At 44.7% G+C, this 22240-nt stretch overlaps 1 protein-coding gene across 1 annotated transcript in view; it reads left to right on the top strand.

Moving 5' to 3' along the window:
• The window catches only part of KDM3B (lysine demethylase 3B), a 1181011-nt gene that overhangs the window by 120963 nt on the left and 1037808 nt on the right, over positions 1 to 22240 (top strand). The window contains exon 4 of the mRNA XM_078652703.1: positions 1688 to 1793. Within this exon, the coding sequence (XP_078508829.1) occupies positions 1688 to 1793 (106 nt within the window). The remainder of the gene's footprint in view (positions 1 to 1687; positions 1794 to 22240) is intronic.

The raw sequence follows: 22240 nt of genomic DNA, 5'->3' as shown, positions 1-22240 counted from the left end.
TACACCTACAAATGTCCAATTTGGCTTATTCTTCCATACGCCTGCATTTAGCAGCAATTGCAGCCTATTTACAAAATAGACAGCATCTATCTCTTTAGAGTACCTGCAAGTAAAGCATTTATGGAAGGATTAAAACGAATAATCCCACCTAGGTTACCACCTGCACCAGTATGGAACCTAAATGTGGTCCTTACAAGACTCATGGGCCCCCCTTTTGAGCCTTTACACAAGTGTGAACTGCAATTCCTAACATGGAAGACTGCCTTCCTTGTTGCCATCACCTCTCCCAGAAGTAAAGTCCACATTTGTAAAGCGCACAATCACCCGTAAGGGTCTCTAGGCGCTGGGGGCCGTCGGGAAGATTAAGCGAGCTATTGCCCAGAGTCACATGGTGCTGGGCTAATCTGCCGCCGGGGAAGAGTTGGTGAAATACAAGCATTCACAATAGAAGAACCATTCTTTCAAATTCACCCTAACAAAGTGGTTCTTAGACCCAATCCATAATTCCTCCCAAAAGTTATTACTCCTTTTCATCTTAACCAATCAGTAGTTACCAGTGTTTTTTCAGAAACCGGACTCTGTTGCAGAAAGAGCTCTACACAACTTAGATGTTAGAAGAGCCCTACTATACTACACAGACCGGACAAAATCCTTCAGAAAGACAAAACAACTATTTGTATCTTTCTCTCCCCCACACAAAGGCAATCCCGTCTCTAAAGGAGGAATTGCCAGATGGATTGTAAAGTGTATTCAAATATGCTATCAAAAAGCGAAACGTACACTAACATTTCCTCCTAGAGCGCACTCCACTCGCAAACTAGGAGCCTCTATGGCTTTCTTAGGAAACATACCATTAGAGGACAAATGCAAGGCAAAAACATGGTCTACAATACACACCTTCACTAAACACTATTGTGTTGATGTGCAAGCCAAGCAGCAAGCTGCAGTAGGCCAAGCTGTCCTTAAAACACTTTCAGTATGCTGCAACGGATACAAGCGACCACCGCTAAGGTAGACACTGCTGCACAATCGTTGCTAAATGTACAATCTGCAGCTTATATGCCTCGAACGGAATATGCTACTTACCAGTATGCATCTGTTCTTGGCATGTAGAGCTGCAGATTTGTACATGCCCTCCCGCCTCCCCAGTACTTGTATCCGTTCCAGTACTCATCTTACTTAGATGCACACGCATGGACATCCTTTATTTCTCTCTTCTTCTACTAACTCCATCATTTCCCATCATGGCAAAAAACAATCTGAGGATGGAGTCGATGACCATGCGCAGTATTGTCCAAGGGAGGAGTCACCTATCTCGTGACTACAAAGACTTCTTCCAAGAAGACAACAACAACCTGCAATCATCCGAGCCCAACACCAGGTGGTGATCTATTGCTAAATGTACAAATCTGCAGCTCTACATGCCAAGAACAGATGCATACTGGTAAGTAGCATATTCCTTCTGAGGGTAGAATTAAACCCCAACCTTTCAATGTCCAACTCCTTTATACATCATATTTAGGTTTCACATGTTTTGTCGTTTCATAGGATGCCCTGGCAGTTAAGTCCTGATTAGACAGTTGAAAAATGCTTACAATAAAGTGATGGAATGTTTCTTACATCTGTCCACTGAAGCAACCAACGCTTGCCTTTCTGTGCTACGCTACTCACTGCTTCTCTTTTATAGGCTGGGACAGAGTCTCAGAAGTTGGTGCTACAGGAGCAGCCAATCCTTAGTGATGCGGTCACTGCCTTTTTGAGCGAGCAGAAGCTCCAGGAGATTTTTAGCAGAGGTAAGATTTTGACTTCATCATAGCCAGTATTTGGGAATTGATATCCGTGCCCCCTTTCCCTAAATTAATGCTGATCCCTACTTCCTGACTAAGTATCTAGTCAAGCAGGAACTGTTTAGGGCAAAACTCGTGTATCAGCCAAATTGCCATTACATCGAAGAGTGCAAAAGGTACACTATTACAGAAATGGAAGATCACAGGGGATTTTCCCATATGTTCATAAATAGATTCTCTCCCTATTTTTGTGACATCCTGAAAGTCGTTCTTTAACACTTATGTTTTCCAAGTATTAAAAAAATCCACATAGGGCTTGATATTAAGGAGCAACATTTTTTTAAAAACAATGTGGTTGTTTCTCAAAAGAAAGATTTTTGATGGTTTTCTAATTTTGTATTTAATTTATACTTTTGTGTTTGTTCAATAAACTGCACAAACTGTAGTGTTAAATTGCCATTTGAAATCTCTAAACAAAGTTTTTCATAATTTGCCTTCCATCATCTTTCTGAATTCTGGGATTGTACGTGCTGCACCACAAGTTAGTCTTGTATTGTATGCAATATAATGCAGTCATGCTGAGGTTCGAGTTGTATTGTAATTGCATTTATATATCGCTTACTAGGCCTGACGAGGCGTCAAAACGCTTTTTTGGCGGGTAGCACGCTACTCGGGGACCCATAGAGGATTAGTGTTGAATTAATATAGTGAAACATGCAAGTACATTTTAAGTGGTGGATAGGTTAGTCAGTTATTTGGATTTGGAATGATAGCAGAAGGATAGAGGAGGAATAAAGGTTTGAATTTATATAGCACGTGTTCCCCCTGAAGGGGTGTTGAAACATGCTATTCAGGAAGCCCATAAAGGATTAGTGGTGAATTAATATGGTGAAATATGAAAGTATTTTCAGTGGTGGATATTAGTCAGTTATTTGGAGTGAGAATTATAGCGGAGGGATAAAAGGGAAAGAAAGGTTTGCATTCATATAGCACTTGTTATCCCTAATGGATGTTGAAGTGCTTTTCTGGCTAGTAGCACGCCACTCCGGAACTCATAAAGGATTAGTGTTGAAAATGAGAAGTAAAATATGAAGAAATTCGAGCAGTGGATATGTTCAGTTATTTGGGTAGAGAAGGGTAGGTGGCAGGATAGTGAAGGGAAAGAGGTTTGTATTTATATAGCGCTTGCTACCCCTGATGGGGTTTTAAAGCGCAAGTAGCACGCTACTCTGGAACCCATCAGGATTATTATGGTGAAACATAGTAATTTTAGTGGTGGATATGTTAGTCAGTTATTTGGATTGAGAAGGGTTGGGGAGGGGTAGAAAAGAGGGAAGAGTTTAGAAAGGTTTGTTTTGTGTGATCGGTATAGTAAAAGAGGTGTAAGATGATGCAAGGAGGGGTAGAGTAGGAGAGAGTCTCAAAAGGTTATTTTGGGGGTCATAGTAGTGGTATGGGGTTTGGGGTTAAATGAGTGTGGTTGTAGAGGATATATTGAGCGAAGTATAGGCTGAGAAATAGGGAAGTGCATTGGAAATGCTAAATTAGAAGAAAGTGATAAATAAATAGATCCATAAGTACATTGAAAGTATATAGATGCATAAAGGAGGTATGTATATTGGGCAGCATTTCTGGCCCTGGTCAGTCTCGAACAGGCTCAAACGGGCAACTGCCCTTGTCCTCTCCGCCCTTCGCCTCGACGCCCGGGCTGAGATGCCCTAAGCCTGCCTTTTATAGCCCTAGTAATTAGGTGACCCAGTCAGCCAATGGGAACCCTAGCCCATACACTATCCAATCACAACACTAGCCCTAAAAATCTAGAACCAATAGGAGACTAGGACCTTACAGCCAATCTTAGCCCTAGTCCAAGCACCTAATCAGTTCAAAAACCCTAATCTCTACATACAATAGAGGCCCTAGCCCTTCTGGTAGTCCTACCATAGAAACATCAGATACAACCACCAATCAGTGTACACATGTACCAAATAATATCAGACCATATAAGGTCCCAGCGACCTCAGACAAGGTTTGCTGGCCAGGGAGTTGGAAGCTGCTTTTCCTGTTCAGAATCTCCTAGGAAACAGACAGGCTTAATCCGTGCTTTGGACTTCTACAGGTAAAGGCCTCACTAACTTGAAACCTAACAATACTGTTTGAATAAAAGTTTACTCCCTCTACTGGCCAAAAAACGAAGTGCACATTCCCTAGTAAACACAGTTGAAACAGCTCACAGAAGCACCCTCAGATGTAGAATATCCCTGTTGCTGGGGTGGGGAGGCAGGGGAGCTGGTTTCAATGGCTTGTGAACTCAAAATGGTGGCTGAGGGTGCACTGTTTTAACATACAGGTCTTAGCACAGAGCAAAGGAGAGATTTGGAGGGAAAACTGAAAGTCATCACCAATGAGAGGGAAAAACTACAGAGTTTGGACTGCAAATCCCACAATTCTACACCTTAAATGGAAGAAATCATGGGCAGGAAAAAACAAGTTTATTTTTTTTTAATATACTTTTTATTGGTATTTTCACATTTACAACATATGATACTTAACATGTATAGACTCTTCGTGTTTGTTCTCGCGGGGGCCATCGCCGTTAAGTTTTTTGGCTGTCTGTATGTATGGGGTTTTCCAATTGTCCATATCTGCCTGCTCTTCCTTGCCCCTCTTACTTATAAACATTTAACATAAAACATGTAGATACTTGCGATTGTTCTGAGGTGTTCAGACATATAGTGCATCACATATAAGTATTGGCGATTGTTTTTGGGTTGACCGTCCACTTGGTGGGGATGCTTGAGTCTACTTTCTCTTCAGTTTCCCTGTCACGTCCGCTACCTCTGCCTGCATCAGCCGTTCCTTTTGTGGGATTTCCCTCCTATTAGTGCATACTGATTTTTGTTGTTCATGGGGGTTCATATGTGTTTCAGAACTTGTCTAGGGCTGACCACATCTCCCTGTTGGGGTTCTTCCATGGTGCATATCTTAGCGCTTTTTTGTCGGCTCCTCTAAGGAAAGTCACCCAGTTCAGCCAACCCTTGAATATGGCTTTGGCTGTCTTTCCATTTGGTTAGCACCGTTTTGGCTGCTGCCGTTAGGAGGAAGTCTAGGAGGTTTCGGTCTTGTTGTGTGGCTATGTCTGCCGTTATGAGTGCAGTAGTGATTGGTGCGGATTCTTCTTTCAGTGTGCAACTTAAGGCCATATCAATGAATGTAAAGATTTTTTTCCTGAATTTTCTGACCTTAGTACATTGGAAGATGAGGTACACGAAGCAAAAGACATCTACCAATGACGCTAGATTGATGGACATTTTATGGAAGCTCGAGGAGTAGGAAAACCGACAGCGATGGAATAATCTGCGCCTGCTGGGTATAGAAGAGAAAGCGGAAGGAGGGGATATATGCAGCTTTGTGATCAAGCTTTTCAAGTCTGCCTTCCCAGAACTTTCATACTGGAACTGGGAAGCTGAGATTCAGCTTGCCCATCGATTTCCCCTAATGGCAAAGAATAACCCTGTAAATATAAGATTGTGTGTCGCACTGCTACACAGGCCCTAGCTCAGGCCTAATGAATGTTTTACTTTTGTTCTTCAATTTTGTCATGAAATATTAACAAACATATTCAAAATGAAATTGCTTCACATTTTTATCTTTGTGTGAATTGCAACGAATTCTCTTTCTTTTACATTGCAAAAATCATTCTTTGAACAAGATATCCAATCCGATAAACACTCCAAACTGTTTTCATCAAATCACAACATATTTAACAAACTGTAAAGAATAGCAAAAAATAATTTTTCTTTATCCAATGCATTTCGGGTTCAAGCATGAACCCTTCGTCAGGGGATTAAGCAAATTCCAAAAAGAAACAAGATATGATGAAGAAGATTCCCAAGTAGTTCACGTCCAAATCTACAACACAAAGAATGTGCTTAGTATTACATGATGCTATGCCTTATATTCTTATAAACAATGCTGAGAGCTTTTAATGTAACAATGTGCAAGCCCAGAATAAAACAAATGAAAAGGAAACATTAAAGAAAACAAAGTCCTAGATTTCTATTTTCCTCTAAATGGAGGAGAGAGTATTAGTATATCCCGCGTGATCTAGAATAGGGTGTATAGAACAGTCCCCTCATCGAATGTATCACCCGTGGTTTATACGTCGAGAAACATGCCAACATATCTATCATTACTGTCCTCAGGTGCGAGTGGGAACGGTGATGCTTAAAACCTAAAGAACTGCAACCCGATGTGGCTGCCCCTTACTTAAACATATGATGTCATACCTTCTGAATTCCAATAACAGCGAATCGTCGTGACCTACCAAGTAATGTAATATTCTTGATTATGTGTGTCCTTATCCGAATGTATTACACAGTATTATCTAACCATTAACCACACGTCTTACCTACAAATCTGCTCTAATCGCCGTGGTGAACAGGTATAGAACTCGTACGTCTCACTGTCTGCCAGCTTCCTCACAGTATCTGAATCAACAGAACTAGTAAGTGCCTGATCCCACACGGGGACGTAAAAATCTTTAATTCTAAGTTAAAGTTTAAACTCACCCTGAATTCGTTTTCTCTGGTGTTCTATCCCGCCGCCATGTATACTTTCCGCGTAGTCACGTGTTAGGTTCACCACGGTTAAAGATAAGCTAGAAAATAGACAATGGACTACACCACCCCGACCGGTCTTCCGGCTGAAGAGGTAGAAAACAGACTATAGTTTACCATTAGCTATATCAGTGTTGAATGTCCCAAGTGTAACCTTATTGTTCTCCTTTATATGAAAACGGCCACATGTACTGTAGATGTATTAAAGATAAAATAAGAATATTAGTAAACAAAGTGAAAAAACGAAGTGAAAAAATAAAAAATGAAGTGGAAAAAACAAAAAAAGTGTCAAATTAAAGTGCAAAATTAAGCTCCCTTACAATCTAATATGATGTAAACGTATTTGCATGATAATTCATGATGCTTCATCCAGTGTTATTTACAAGAAACACAGTAATTCACAATGATCATTGAGACCCCCAGGGATAAGAGTCCCCAGATATTTTATACAAAATGTTTCCCTGCGCGCAAGTATGGTATTTATGTCAGTGTCAATGCGCTTATCAATGTGCTCAAGGATTGTAAAACGTAATTGTGGTATAGTATGTGGAGTGGTTGTCCAATGTGCAGCTAGGGAAGAGCTCATGTTTCTGTTCCGAATGCGACTTTTGTGTTCTACAATTCGTGTCTTAATCATTCTGCTCGTTCTCCCTACATATATTAAGCCACAAGGGCATTTGATTGCATATATCACTCCTTCTGTTGTACAATCCGACGTATGTCTCAAAGAGATGGCTTTGCCCATATGAGGATGTCTGAATTCGTTACCAATCATGACGTTTCCACATTGTCCACAATTATAACATTTTCTCATCCCCTTATGCTTGATTTTCATGAATTGTCTTGGAGGTTTCAGAAGATCTCTTAAATTTTCTGAACGTGTGTGTGCAAATAGTGGTGGACCAGTCAAAATGCCTCTGAAGTCTTGCTCATTCTCCACCAGTTCCCACCTTTTTTGAATAATAGTCTTTATTTTTGACGATTGTGCCGAATGCTTCAACACAAATACTTCTCTTTTTGTTGTTTGTCTGATCTGTTTTTTTAGTAAATCATCCCTGTTTTTTGTTGAGACTAAATGTTCTGCTTCCTCCAATGTCGAGTTAGGATATCCTCTCTGTTGATACTTGACAGCTTGTATCTTAATTAGTTCCTTACAGGTTTCTTCATTGGATGTTATCCTTTTAATCCTCATAAACTGAGAGATCGGTAAATGTTTTTTCAAGGACATGGGATGAGCACTTAAGTAGTGTAACGCATTGTTCACATCTGTGGGTTTCGTGTATACTTTTGTCATTAAACCTTCATTGGTTTTTATAATTTCAATGTCCAAAAAATGAATTTGACGTGCATCAATTTCATGGGTAAACTGTATGCGTTGGTTACATTTGTTCAGATCAATTATACTGGATTCCAATAGTTCCCTTGATCCTCTCCACACCACTAGGATGTCATCAATATATTGTACAAACATCACTGCATTCTGTTTCCAAACCACGTTCCTTAAAATAAACTGATCCTCAAAGTGAGCCATGAAAGTGTTCGCATAGGCAGGCGCCCCAGGAAAGCCCATGGACGTGCCCGTCTTCTGCACAAAAAAGTCATCCTGCCACTGAAAGTAACTGCGGTAAAGTGCATAATGTAAAAGCTCTAGAAGAAAAACACTCTTATCCTGGGGTATGTCTGACTGTAAGAGTCTCCACTCTACTGCCTCAAGCCCTTCGTTGTGAGAAATTGACGTACATAACGCCACCACGTCTATTGTACATAACAAAATGTCTTCCAGAAAGTACTCCTTGATGGCTTCCATTTTGAGCAAACAGTCTGTGGTGTCCTTAACATATGTTACCCAGGATTGTACTAAAGGTTGAAGATGATGGTCTAGATAATACCCTACTGCCTCATGTATGGAACCGCGTCCTGCTACAATAGGACAAAAAGGAGGATGTTTGTCCTTGTGTATTTTTGGTAACATGTATACCTTTGGGATTTTTGGATATGGGTTCATCAAGAATCTACGTGTGTTCTCATCCAATATGGTTTCATCCATAGCTTTCTGTAGAATATCCTTCAGAATATTTTGAAATTCCAAAGTTGGGTCTCGTTCTAGACAGATGTGTTTTCATCTCTTACATGTGCATTTACACTCTGTTGGTAATATTCAGTATCTAGAATCAAGAGGGCTCCCCCCTTATCTGCCGGTTGTATAGTAATGGATGTGTCCTGTCTCAGTTTATTCAAAACTCTACGTTCTTGTTTGGTTAAGTTCGAATGTTTGGGTGGAATATATATTGAATTTCTTCCAAATCTTTACGAACTTGAATTTCGAAAGTGTCTAGAGTCTTGTGTGAAATCGGTGCAACAAATTTGCTTTTAGGTTTAAACCTGCGTTCTTGTGTTGTACTTTGATCATTATATTTATTGTATTACTCTTTGGGAGGAGGGTACTCTCCCAATAACACGTGTCTGCACGCAGGAAACCTTTCACACTCACCCATAATTATTGGATTATAGAGGTTTACCACAGTTAACTTAGGAGTGCGTATCGATCTATTCCTTTACCAAACAATAACCCTGGGCAGGACCGAAGAGCACGAGCTATCTTGATTTTTTTTTTGGGAACTTCTTATTGCGGCAAGCAATATTTGAGAAAGCTCGGCCCGATGCCAAGAAAGTAGCGGAAGGGTAGACTTTCTTTGTGCGACCCGACTTCTGCCATACAACCGTGGAGAGAGGATGGCACTTGAGGCATATGACCTCTCCCGCCGGGGTCTGGCAAATTTTTCAGTTCCGTCTCAGATAAACATGGTAGATGGGCAATAACTCAGTGTTCAATAAATAATAGTATCTTCATGCTATGTTCAGTTTATGGCCCTGTGCTAGATGCCTCCGAAGTTAACGACTTGCTGAGCACTCAACTGGTGGGATGGCCCCTGCCACTTATAGTGTGTGGAGACTTTAATATAAATATGGGCTGCGCAATATCGAACCAACCAGAACTGACTTATCCAGGCCGCAAACCAAACGTTTATAGATCTCTCTATCAGTTGAAGGAGCTTCACGGGCTAGTGGATGTCTGGGGCTGCAACTAGAAGTAGTGAAGCTGGGTTTATGTATTATTCAGCCCCACACCAATCGCACTCTAGATTAGATTATTTTTTTCTTCTCTCGAAGCTTGGTGTTGGGCTGTAAAATTGAAAAAATTCCCAAGATTGTCAGACCACAATCCCTTTGTTCTGGAAGTGTGTATTAAGTTTTCAAAAAAACACCTCTACCTGGACGTTTAACAGGGCTTTGCTGAACGTCAATGAGTACACAGAAGATATGGGGGTATGGATTACCAGATTTTTGAATGAGAACCGGGGCAGTACCAGCTTACAGAATGGGTAGGATATGCTAAAAGCAGGCATCGGGGGGAGGCCACACAGTTTGGATGGAGGGATCAGAAGCTAGAGAAGAACAAGATAAACAATCTGTACGCAGAATTGACTAATGCTGACCTAAATTTGGTCAAGGTGATATCTGAGAGAGGGGATATTGATGCGGCTCAAATGAAGATTCTAACTACCAGAGCAGCTATAATCGAGATTTCATCAGCTAAAACTGCAGCTAGATATCTCGCCTGGTGTACCAAACTCTATGAAAGCAATGAAAAGGTAGGGCATACGTTAGCTGTGCGAATAAGGGAAAAAGAAGTACAAGCGCGGATCATGGGAGTTACTGACCCAGATATTGGTTTCGTGAATGACCCGGATGCAATTCTTGCTGCCTTTGAAAAATTTTACCAGAGGTTATATTCGGAGGATAGGAGATATATCGAAGTGCAACAGGACGAAATCACTGGATATCTTGACAGGGTTAAAATAGAATCTCTGACTTTGGCAGATAGGGAAATGTTGGATGCTCCGATTACTCTAGGGGAGGTTAGTAATGCATTAGACGCTGTTCCATCTGGGAAAGCGGCAGGACCTGACTTTCTTCCGGGAGAATTAAAAAAAAATGTCAGGCACAGCTTGCGCCAATTATGTTGGAGATTTTTGGCCTGCTTCAGGGGAGGAAACCTCTACCTGTTTCGTGGAGGTTTGCTAAAATTGTTATATTTAAAAAAAAAAAGGCAAAGCGGCCACTGATTTAGGGGCCTATCGGCCAATTACTCTGATTAATAATAACCCTCAGAGGCACCCTGATCTACCGACCGCCGGGACCACGCACACGATTCAGCGAGGACATCGCCGACTTCGTCAGCCCGCACGCTCTCCCCTCCGCCGACTACATCCTCCTGGGGGACCTCAACTTCCACCTGGAGAACAACAACGACCGCAACACCATCACCCTGCTCGACAACCTCGACAACCTCGGACTCAAGCAACTGGTGACCACCCCCACCCACCTCGCCGGACACACTCTCGACGCCGTCTTCACATCCAGCAAAGACGTCACCTTCAGCCACGCAACAGGACTCCACTGGACGGACCACAGCTGCGTCCACTTCACCTTCAGAAGAACGACGATCCACCACCTCCAGCAACAGGTTGCTCGAAGAAGCTGGAACAAGATCACAGCCGACCAGCTCACCGCCTCCCTGAGCCAGCACCCTCCCGCCAACTCAGCGAACCCCAGCCAGGCCGCCGACAACCTCACGAAATGGATCAACGACTGCGCGGACGAACTCGCCCCTCTGAGAACCCCACCCAGCAGATCCTGCAGCAGAAAAACACCATGGTTCACCGACGAACTCAAGAGCTCCAAGAAGAACTGTCGAGCCCTCGAGAAAGCCTGGAGAAGGGAGCCAACCACGGACAACATGACCACCCTCAAGCTCGCCACCCGGAAACACCACCAACTGATCCGCGCCACCAAGAAAAATACATACAAGGACCGGCTGGACAACAACGCACACAACTGCAAGGAACTCTTCAACATCGTGAAAGAGCTCTCCAACCCCAGCGCCGGAAACAACGACATCACCCCATCGCAAGACCTCTGCAACTCCCTCGCGTCCTACTTCCACAACAAGATCACGGACATACACAACAGCTTCAACAACCAACCAACGCAAGCCACAACCGCAACGACGCCACCCACCGCCACCCTCCGCACCTGGACCCCGATCAGCACCGAAGACACCATCCGCACCATGAACTCCATCCATTCCGGATCTCCGACTGACCCCTGCCCTCACCACATCTTCAACAAGGCCGACGCTGTCCTCGCACCCCACCTGCGGGACATCATCAACACCTCCTTCGACTCCGCCACATTCCCTGAGAGCTGGAAGCACGCCGAACTCAGCGCTCTTCTCAAGAAACCTACAGCAAACCCCACCGACCTCAAGAACTACCGTCCCATCTCGCTCCTCCCGTTCCCGGCCAAAGTCATCGAGAAGACCGTCAACAAACAGCTGGCCGCCTTCCTCGAGACGAATGGATCCCTCGACCCCTCACAGTCCGGCTTCCGAGCGAACCACAGCACCGAGACCGCCCTCATCGCCGCCACCGACGACCTTCGAACTCTGATGGACAACGGAGAAACAGCGGCCCTCATCCTCCTGGACCTCTCCGCGGCTTTCGACACGGTCTGCCACCGCACCCTAGTACAGCGCCTCAGCAACATCGGAATCCAGGAGAAGGCACTGGAATGGATCACCTCCTTCCTCGACGGAAGAACACAAAGAGTCCGCCTACCACCGTACAAGTCAGAGGCCACCAAAGTCATCTGCGGCGTCCCTCAAGGGTCCTCACTGAGCCCCACCCTCTTCAACGTCTACATGAGCCCCCTCGCGGCCATCGTACGCAAACACAACCTGAACATCATCTCCTACGCCGACGACACCCAGCTGATCCTCTCCCTGACCAACGACCCCGACACCGCCAGAGCCAACCTGCACGAAGGGATGAGAGACGTAGCCGAATGGATGACGACCAGCCGCCTGAAACTGAACTCAGACAAGACGGAGGTCCTCATCCTGGGCTCCACGCCCTCCGCCTGGGACGACTCCTGGTGGCCCCCCGCCCTGGGCACCGCACCCAAACCGACGGACCACGCACGCAACCTGGGCTTCATCCTGGACTCCTCCCTCTCCATGACCAGACAAGTCAACGCCGTCTCCTCGTCATGCTTCAACATCCTGCGCATGCTACGTAAGATCTTCCGGTGGATCCCCACCGAGACGAGGAAGACGGTCACCCAGGCCCTCGTCACCAGCCGACTGGACTACGGCAACGCCCTCTACGCCGGAACGACCGCCAAACTCCAGAAGAGACTCCAGCGGATCCAGAACGCCTCGGCGAGACTCATCCTCGACATCCCCCGTCGCAGCCACATCTCCGGACACCTGAGAGATCTGCACTGGCTCCCGGTCAACAAGAGAATCACCTTCCGGCTCCTCACCCACGCGCACAAAGCCCTACACGACCAAGGCCCAAGCTACCTCAACAACCGGATCAACTTCTACACTCCCAAGCGCCTCCTCAGATCAACCAACCACGCCCTCGCCGCCGTCCCCCGCATCCGAAGAGCGACAACAGGAGGAAGGTCCTTCTCCTACCTGGCTGCCAAGACCTGGAACTCCCTGCCGACCGACCTGCGCCTGACCCAAGACCACCTCTCCTTCAGGAAGAAGCTCAAGACCTGGCTGTTCGAGCAGTAGCGGCACCCCCCCCCCCCTCCCAGCGCCTTGAGACCCTACGGGTGAGTAGTGCGCTCTACAAATGACCTGATTGATTGATTGATTGATTGATGTAGAAATGTATTCAAAGATTTTGGCAAATAGATTGGCTTCTGTAATAAAACAAATGGTGTCTCACCATCAACATGGCTTTGTCCCGGGCCAGGAAACAATAGATCATATTCGCAGAGCAATACCTTTATTTGACTACACCAAGGTGACAGGAGACCCTATGGCCTTAATTTTATTGGACGCTGAAAAGGCATTCGATAGGGTCTCCTGGCCCTTTTTAGGTCGAGCTGGAGCACAATGTGAAGCATTGTCCAGCTCGACAATTATAGTCAGCCGTCTCCTGGGAATCTGAGACAGGGTTCGGACACACGCGCCGATTGGTTTCCGTGGAAGCGCACGTCCAGGCCGGCGCCGTGCCCATCCCCTGCCTCAGATTCCCTAAGGTCCGCAAACACAGCCACACTAACGCATGCGCACATACACAGCCACAGGCACACACACACACTGCATACACACACGCACCCCCCTTAAACAGACACACGCACAGACACGCGCGCGTACACCCCCCCCCCCCCCCCCCCACCCACCCACCCACCCACCGGGCTCTTTCCGCGTGTCCCTCGGCAGCCAGCATTCAGCGTGCAGAGTTCCAGGACGTTCTCCCGGCAGTTCCTTCCTGTTCCCCCCCCCCCCCCCCCCCCCCCCCCCCCCCACCCACCCACCCACCCACCGGGCTCTTTCCGCGTGTCCCTCGGCAGCCAGCATTCAGCGTGCAGAGTTCCAGGACGTTCTCCCGGCAGTTCCTTCCTGTTTCTTCGCAGGCCCCGCCCACGTCCCAATGAAGGCTGCCTGACTTCCGCTAGAACTCCGTGGCATCTTGCAAGGGACGGGTGCACTGCGCAATAATAGTGCAACTTTGTTTTAGATAGCGCGTCATGCTGCCGTTTCTGTGCGCTATAAATTACAAGTGTCACCATTATTCATTTCCGTTCTTACGCCACCTCATCACTGCATGGCGTGTTTAATGTGTGTAGTTCCATGTGTAGAGTATTTTCGACGGCCTTTTCTTTCGATGAAAGTACCTCAGTTCTTGGTACTCCACGGAATCAATCTATGTGCTCTGCGGTAATGGTGGCGCTAACCAGGGCTCCCTCATCTGCAACTCCTGCACACACAGTGTGCGGGACGCCTCTGCAGCCAGTGGCAGAGCGAGGATGCTATGGTGCCTTATGCAAGCAAATACAACGGGCACCCACCCACTGTTTAAATAGTGCAGCACAGATATATGTGGGTGCAGAGGGCCCTTCTGATCTCTCATCCCGGTGCAACTGTACTTGCTGCGCTATCAATAGCTACGCCTCTGCCTTCACTTATGACTGACAGCTGTCGAGCTGCGATACGGGAGGCAGGATTAGTACTAACACGTTTTTTTGCCCCTAATGCAAACCGCTTCTAAATGGAAGGTTCGGCACGTGCTGCCAGTGCACTAACTGCGCTGGTGCACAAAAGACATTCCAATGAGTGTTTTAGTTCCGCTTTGTTACAGAAGATAGGTGTCACTGTAGCGCTTCAGCACGTACACTGTGCATAGGTTGTGAAAAATGGCGATAATGTGGCTTTGCGAGCACAGTTGCCGCCTTTGGAACTGCTGAACTCTGTTCTAGTCTTGGCTTGGGCGTAACGTTCTGTGATTCTGGGCAAATCATTTCATCTCCCTTTGTTAAAAAAGAATGTACAATTAAAAACTGCTGCAGCTTATTCCGTCAGTGCGGCGAGGTAATGGAACGGAGCGATGGTGAGTCCGCAACCATGAAGGAGATCAAATTGTCCCTGGGTATGTTCAGTCTATAGAATTTGACTTGTCTTCAAAAGTTTACGGCCTCATGTCGACTGTGAAAGAATGGCCCTGCGCAAGGGCTTAAGACGCAGTGAGCTCTAAAAGTCCTCACGGAGTGTACCAGTTTTTCTCCTCACCGTGTCATGATATATTGGATCCTTTGTGTGTCTTGTGGCAGCAGGAACTGCCCTGGGTATGTTCCCACTATAAATAGATAGCACAAGGTGCCGGGTGGGCTGTATCATGTGCGGGTACCATATTTCGGGGTGTGTGGTAGGATCTTAAACCACAGCAAACCAAACGCTATAACTAGTACATCCCAACCATTCATTTTAACATGGAGTGTGCACAAATTAAAAACGGGGTTCTGGTTAACAAGGTTTCTGCATGTTACTAAATAAGGTAGTGAAGCATGCATGTTTGGGATAAAATCTGTTTTCACCCACTTTAGTGAATTAAACGGTAAATTATGTAGTTCCAAATAGGGACTTCGATACTGAATATTAACATTTTTATAGCATCACTCTAGCTGGATCCGGTATTCAAGAGCACTACTAAGGGCATTTGCTTGAAAGAGAGAGTTTGATGTGATAAAATAAATGGGCAGCATTTTTAAGAAAAAACTATTTCTTAGCTGGGAGCAGTGCTCCTTAGATTTATGTTCTTGTAGAAATATTAATTACCATGTACACTCCAAACTATTTGTTCATCCTCTTCACTTCCTCTTTTAAGGGAAAGCCTGGTGAGAAAAGTAGAACCAGTGCTCACATATACTTCTCAAATACTTTTGGGTGCGTTTGCACTCTATACATTTAAAAAAAATGCCCACCATAAGCTGTTGTCTATAAGCAGAACTTATTTATAAAGAGCATTTGCAATGCAATAGGTCTCGCAATTAGGCGAGTTTGAGCTACTTGCATTCTAAACGACAATGCCTTTTTGGTTTTTATTTGCTTTTTAAAACATAAATAAAATGCATTGTCATTTACAATGTCAATAGCTTAAACTTGCGTAAATGCGAGACCTATTGCATTGCAAATGCTTGATATGGGCAGCTATGAAACATTATGGAATTGGGGAGGGCTTTATTCTGGCCATTAAAAGTATGTATAAATACCCATTTGCCAAGCAAGAACTGATGAGAACACAGTCGGGGGAGATCAATATAGGGCGTGGCACTAGACAAGGGTACCCCTGCTCTCCCTTGTTATTTGCAATAAATCTTAGTTCATGCTGATGACTTAACTATAATCACGTCAGTACCACAGCAGGCACTGGAGGAGATAGGCACGTTAACATCTAGATTCGGCAGAGTCTCCCGCTACCATCTGAATGAAAGCAAGACGCAAATAGTTATTAATGATAAAGTGGATCAACGTATCTTAGCAAATGCAAGTCTGTCCCTAATTTCCAAATCTATTACTGGGCCATCACATTGAAGCACATAGGGGAGTTTGGTGAATGGTGGCAATCCGGATAACTCTGAAATTTTTATCTTTCAACTTATTTGTGGAGGAGAAGCAAGGGGCCTTCTACTGAGGCAGATTGATTTCGCTTACTACACGAGGGTTAAGATTAAGGTCCTGATAGGAGCCTATAAAGTCTGGACCGCAGTTAGGAAGAGGTTTGGGATTGGCCGGCTTCATAGGTATTCCCCTCTAGCTAACAGCAATGCCATATGTTTGGAACTCTTTAATGATGCATATTTTAGAAGATAGGAGGATAGAGGGATTCATTATATAGGGGACAACTTACTTTCCTTTGATGCTCTTAAAGACAGATTTGATTGAAAAAACAAGGGGACCCAGCGGGTAGCTATGGACCATGGGTATCAATTAAGTTCAAACAAACAAAGGTCCGAAGCGAATACTAAATAATAAGTCAATGCTATATAGACCACAATAGGCTCTATATATTTCTAGTCCTTGTCCAGCCGGACAGGGAATTTTTATTAGTCAGATAAATAGAATCGTGTTTCAATTGCATTAGTACAACAACAAATCATTGTAGTAAAGCACACTCCTGTGCTGTACTGTGGAGGAAAGGATAGAGGAGGGAAAAGGGTGTTTCAGGCAAAAGAAAGGAGCAGACAGGGTACTGTTTTAAGTCAGAAGTTAACAGTATCACCTGAAGTGGTACATACAAATACAAATATACATTAAATCACTGTATGTCAATAATGAGCTTCCTTTTTCGCTGCAGGCTGGCACTCGATGAGCGTAACACGGGCTCAATTTGTGAGAATGCGGGCGCGTAGATTGGATTCACATCGGGTTGATGCCCTCCGTGGGTTTGGGAAAGCAATCGATGGGGCCAGTGATTGGTGGAATTTCACAATCCTTGTGTTCGTAACATTATATGAACCTTGACAAGGCTTTCGTGGTGAATTAAACACTCCTAATATGTAGAGCGGCGCGGTGGCCGGAGGCTAAATCCGGCGCAGATTGAAGAATCGCTGATGTGCCCAGTATCGTCCGGGTTCAGCGGATCGTTGATTCAACCGACCGCACCCTGCCTCCGGCCACCGCGCCGCTCTAAATATTAGGAGTCTTTAATTCATCGAGCGCCAGCCTGCAGCGAAAAAGGAAGCCCATTATTCATTGGCATCCACGTGCCCTTGCAGCAAGAAGACTTTCTCACCCCATCTCCTATGAGAGGCTTATTTTAACCTATAATCCAGGCAAAATAATTATTTAAGTCCTGAAGATGATCCCTTGCTAATTCGAGCACGGGATCGAAACGTCGACTCCTTTGAGTGGAAATACAGTGATTTAATGTATATTTGTATTTGTATGTACCACTTCAGGTGATACTGTTAACTTCTGACTTAAAGCAGTACCCTGTCTGCTCCTTTCTTTTGCCTGAAACACCCTTTTCCCTCCTCTATCCTTTCTTCCACAGTACAGCACAGGAGTGTGCTTTACTACAATGATTTGTTGTTGTACTAATGCAATTGAAACATGATTCTATTTATCTGACTAATAAAAATTCCCTGTCCGGCTGGACAAGGACTAGAAATATATAGAGCCTACTGTGGTCTATATAGCATTGACTTATTATTTAGTATTCGCTTTGGACCTTTGTTTGTTTGAACTTACAGACAGATTTGGCTTAGAGAACAAGGATTGTTTCAAATACTTACAAATTCGGGATTTGTTTGGGAAAAAATGCCAGTCGAATCCCGCTATTTGATTTGCTTAAAGTTAATCAATTGGAAACCGCTGCCATCTATAAAGCAATTACGGATTAAATGGGGGATGATCTTACAAAGCATTTTGATAGATGACAAACAGTTTTACAGGTGGGACAGTGGGAGTGTGAGGATTCTTTGTTCTTTAGCCAAATATCTTGTATGTCCGCAAATCTGCAAGTACAGTGCTTTCAGACCTGGTGTCATCTGTATGTAACCCCACTCGTGTGTATATATAGATGGGGGTGGGGGCACTACGGGAATACATTGCCCACGTTGTGGGTTGGTGGCCGTGGATAGTACACACATGTTCTCCAAATGCCCAGGCCTCTCACAAACATTATCTAAAATTGAACAAAGACTAGAGACTATATTGGGCTATATGGTGACATTGACCCCGCAGGTTATAATGTTGGGAATATCTAATCAATGAAGAGAATGTTTGCCTGTGCACACCCTGTTAAGTACTGAATATACGTTGTTTGCAACTGTTTGACAAAGTGTGCGTGCTGTTTGGTTATGGGGCAGCCAGCCCAATTGAGTGAACAACAGCTAGTGGAAAACCACTGGTATACCAAACACACAGCTGAGTGTAAAGTATAACCATGAGATCACATGAAACTATCATTATAGAACAACCGTAAATCAATGAAGAAATCACTTTTGGATCCAAAATGTTGCAACTTCTGTGTTCATTTTCAATTTCATAAATTACATGAAAAAATTGCATGAAAAAATTGATCAGCTACGAAACTTGTGCTGTAGCGAAATTTCCACAGTATTGTAATTAAAGAACAGTATAATCATTACTGATTTACAAAACTGTTTGTTGTAAATGCATTTATGTTAATTACACAACCAATTTTTTTTAATAAGCCCAATGCATTTCGGGTAGATCCCTTCGTCAGGGGCACTGTAGAGAAACATAATGAAAGACACAGAAACAACAATGAGCGATGACCCAGAGTTCATATTTACATGCTATTGCGGATTACACAATATTTACGTAGTGCATGCTCATCCAACGTCCAGTGGGCGTGCAATAATATTACAGTAATACCTTATGCGTTGTCTGAAGGTCAAAAAGTGGAGAGAAGTGTCTCCAGAAAAGCTACCGCCAAAGAAGACTGCTTTGCACCAGTGCTTGAAGTCTATGTATGTGAATGTCATGCAAAAGATTCAACCATGAAAAAATAATGATAAACCACTTGACTGCCACCAACAACATCATATCAGTAGACAACTGTTGGACCTGGGGTCACCAGTCCACATAGGGTAGCCTGGCACAGAAAGGAAAGGTATATCGTAAAGGCAAAAGTGTTAAGCTTGCGTCACACCCTTACAGTAACTCAGCGTCCATCCACAAGAAAAGAAAGACACAACACCAATTTAGAAAAATACGAGCTGTTTTATAAAACTCTCTGATTTCTCTTTAGCAGTATTCAATTCCAGCACATTCAATAGTTTTGCATTCAGTTATTAACATTTGCAAGTTCTGCATAACAATATTCACATTTTTCCCTTCAGCAGTAGTTTCACAGTTTAGCAGAGAAATATTTACCACCATAACGCTTTTCTTTGAGGAAGCTAACATGTACTTTACCCTTGGAAACTCAGGGTCAACCAACGTTAAAAGTTACAGCTGGTCAGCAAGCTTCTCCCTACTGGCACACTTGTGAAATGACTCAAGCAACTGTATATTCAAAAGAAAACAGGCAAGTTACTTTTGCATTCCCCATATCCATGTAATTTACTTCACTCCTGTGGTGGCCTGGTACAGATATTAACAGTGTATTCCTATACCTTCAGCAACCTACACCACTGATGACTAAACAGTTTTCAGGGACTGTCTCTCCCACCCAGACGCTGGAATGTACAGTCCAGTTCTTAGGGATTACTGTTCGTGATGCAGTTCGAATACGTTCCACTACCTCAGGTCTATGTCTTTGCCAAGGCCCTCCCAGCTCTTCCTCAACTCAGGCCATATCACGATTGTCTCCTCGGCCACCCCCTCCCAGAGTAGGACCCCAGCTTACTTCGTTTTTATGTCGTACAGCCGGGCTCCAAGCAGCGCTCGATCTGGGTTCCTGCACAGGGTTGGGTTCTGCCGTTTATTTGACTAACTTGCCTTCCGTTCTTTGTGAGGCAAGGTTCAGGCTTTCCTCATTCTGTGGGCTGATTGCGGCGTCTGTCTGCACTTCCGCGATCCTTCGACGCTGGCTCCACCCGCAACAGGCCCCGCCTTTACCTAGCCTCTTCCAGCGCCGGACGGCTTCCTTCTAGGACGCGGCTGGCTTCTCACGTAACAGGCTCTGCCTTCCCCCGGCCTCCTCCTGCGTCGTCACCTCAGTTCTGCCACAAGCGGTCAGATGTCACCTCTGTCCTCCGCCTGTGCCCATCAGCCCCCGCCTCCACACCACAGCAGTCGGACTTGGTGACGGGGGGGCGGGGGGGAAGGGAAATGGCAGCAGCTGGCCCAACGCGTCCTTCACCCGGTGAGTCCCGATTTCCTCACACAGCTTGTCCGCTTTCAATTGGGCTCACAGCACTGCCGATTGGTTCCTTCCAGGCAGAACTTGGGGATAATCCAGTTACACGGTTACGTGGGTTATTCTTCCTGCGCTAGCTTCGCTTAGCACTTCTGAAGCGACACTACTTTATTTCACCAGGGGCAATATAAGTCAGGTAGAGAGGGAAACTTGGTACCAATGGTGATACCCCGATGGCAGGGTTTGGTCAACAGTAGAGGGGTAACGTCAGTTCGGGAGAGCAGCCGGTCCACAGGTTGTTCTACCCTCACTCCTCATCAGTTCCGCCCCACACCCTCTGGTTACTCTAAAATGGCTGCCCTGATACTGGCCTTATATAGGCTAGCCTCAAGCTACTAGAACCAGCTGGAAGGTTCTAGAGTGTCCCTATGTTATCCTATGGGACAATTTTTTCTGAGATGAACAGTTGTGGCAGTTACAAGCCACCATTTTGTAGAACTAGATTTTCATTATAAAAGAGGGGCATCTAGGCCTCAAAGGATTCTAGAGGGACAAGGACGCACCTAACCCCCTAGGACAACACCAACAGTGTAGTGGACATTAAAAAAAATGGAAAGTACTGGGAGGCAAAAAGGGGACAAAATAAATAAATAGGAGGGACCATCCAAAGGCTGACAGGTCTAACAACAACTCACTGCATTTTTCTGTTGTGTGAACATTTAGTAGTCGAGAGAAGCCTAAGTAGAAAATATGGAGTCGCGTCACTCTATATCTATATGAAAATAACAGTAATAAATTGTCTGAATCACTGAAGGTGACAAGACCAAATCCACAACATGTCTACAAATACGCGACACTTACAATGATAAAAGAATCTTGTAAGGACCTTTATGCAATCATAGAGTCACGGGCTGTTGTATGCCTGGATGCTGTGCTCTAGTCAACTCTGCAGCAAGCCTGAAATAACGAGAAAACGAACAAACAAGAAAGCTCCCCTTAATTCAATCTCATGTATACCAAATGCGCGTCCAGTAGTGATAAAGTGAGGACCAATGTTAAAAAACTCACCATATTTACTTGCGTGCAGCGAGCAAAGAAGTGAATTGCGGTCTACTTGGAAAAGATGAGCGTATCTCAATGAAATCGCTACCTGTAACACAATAAGTGTAAACCTTAGGCGTATGGCTACACATGCTAGGTCGTTTGTACTGCCTGACATGTCATAAACCTAAACGGGTCTCGAAAGATGTTTGTAAACTCACCGTGTGGTAGACTAACCGAATCCTTGAACTCCGTTCAGCTTCCCGAAATGTAAAACATCGAGTGTTGCAGAACGCCCGCAACCTAATAACCGCGCTGGCCCTAGTCGACATCAACATAGGACTGGCGGGATCCGCCATGTTGGAGGGGAGTGAGTAATCCGTATCTAATTAAACTAGCATAACTTCCCTATCATCAATTATTGTGCACTAAGAGATAAAAAGTGCTAAATTTATCTTACGGTGTTGCGGACACTATATACAAGTGACGAGTCCGTAACCAAAAATAACTAGATACCGCCTGGTGAAAACCAGCGTGGCGTCAGTGTGTAAAAAAATAAAAGTATAAAACAGGACAACTGCTGCCATATAATTGATGGTGTGAG

Source organism: Lissotriton helveticus, chromosome 7 (genome assembly GCF_964261635.1).
Source record: "Lissotriton helveticus chromosome 7, aLisHel1.1, whole genome shotgun sequence".
NCBI lineage: Eukaryota > Metazoa > Chordata > Amphibia > Caudata > Salamandridae > Lissotriton > Lissotriton helveticus.
Note: the sequence above shows the minus strand (reverse complement) of the source record. Positions and strands in the feature narration are given on the sequence as shown.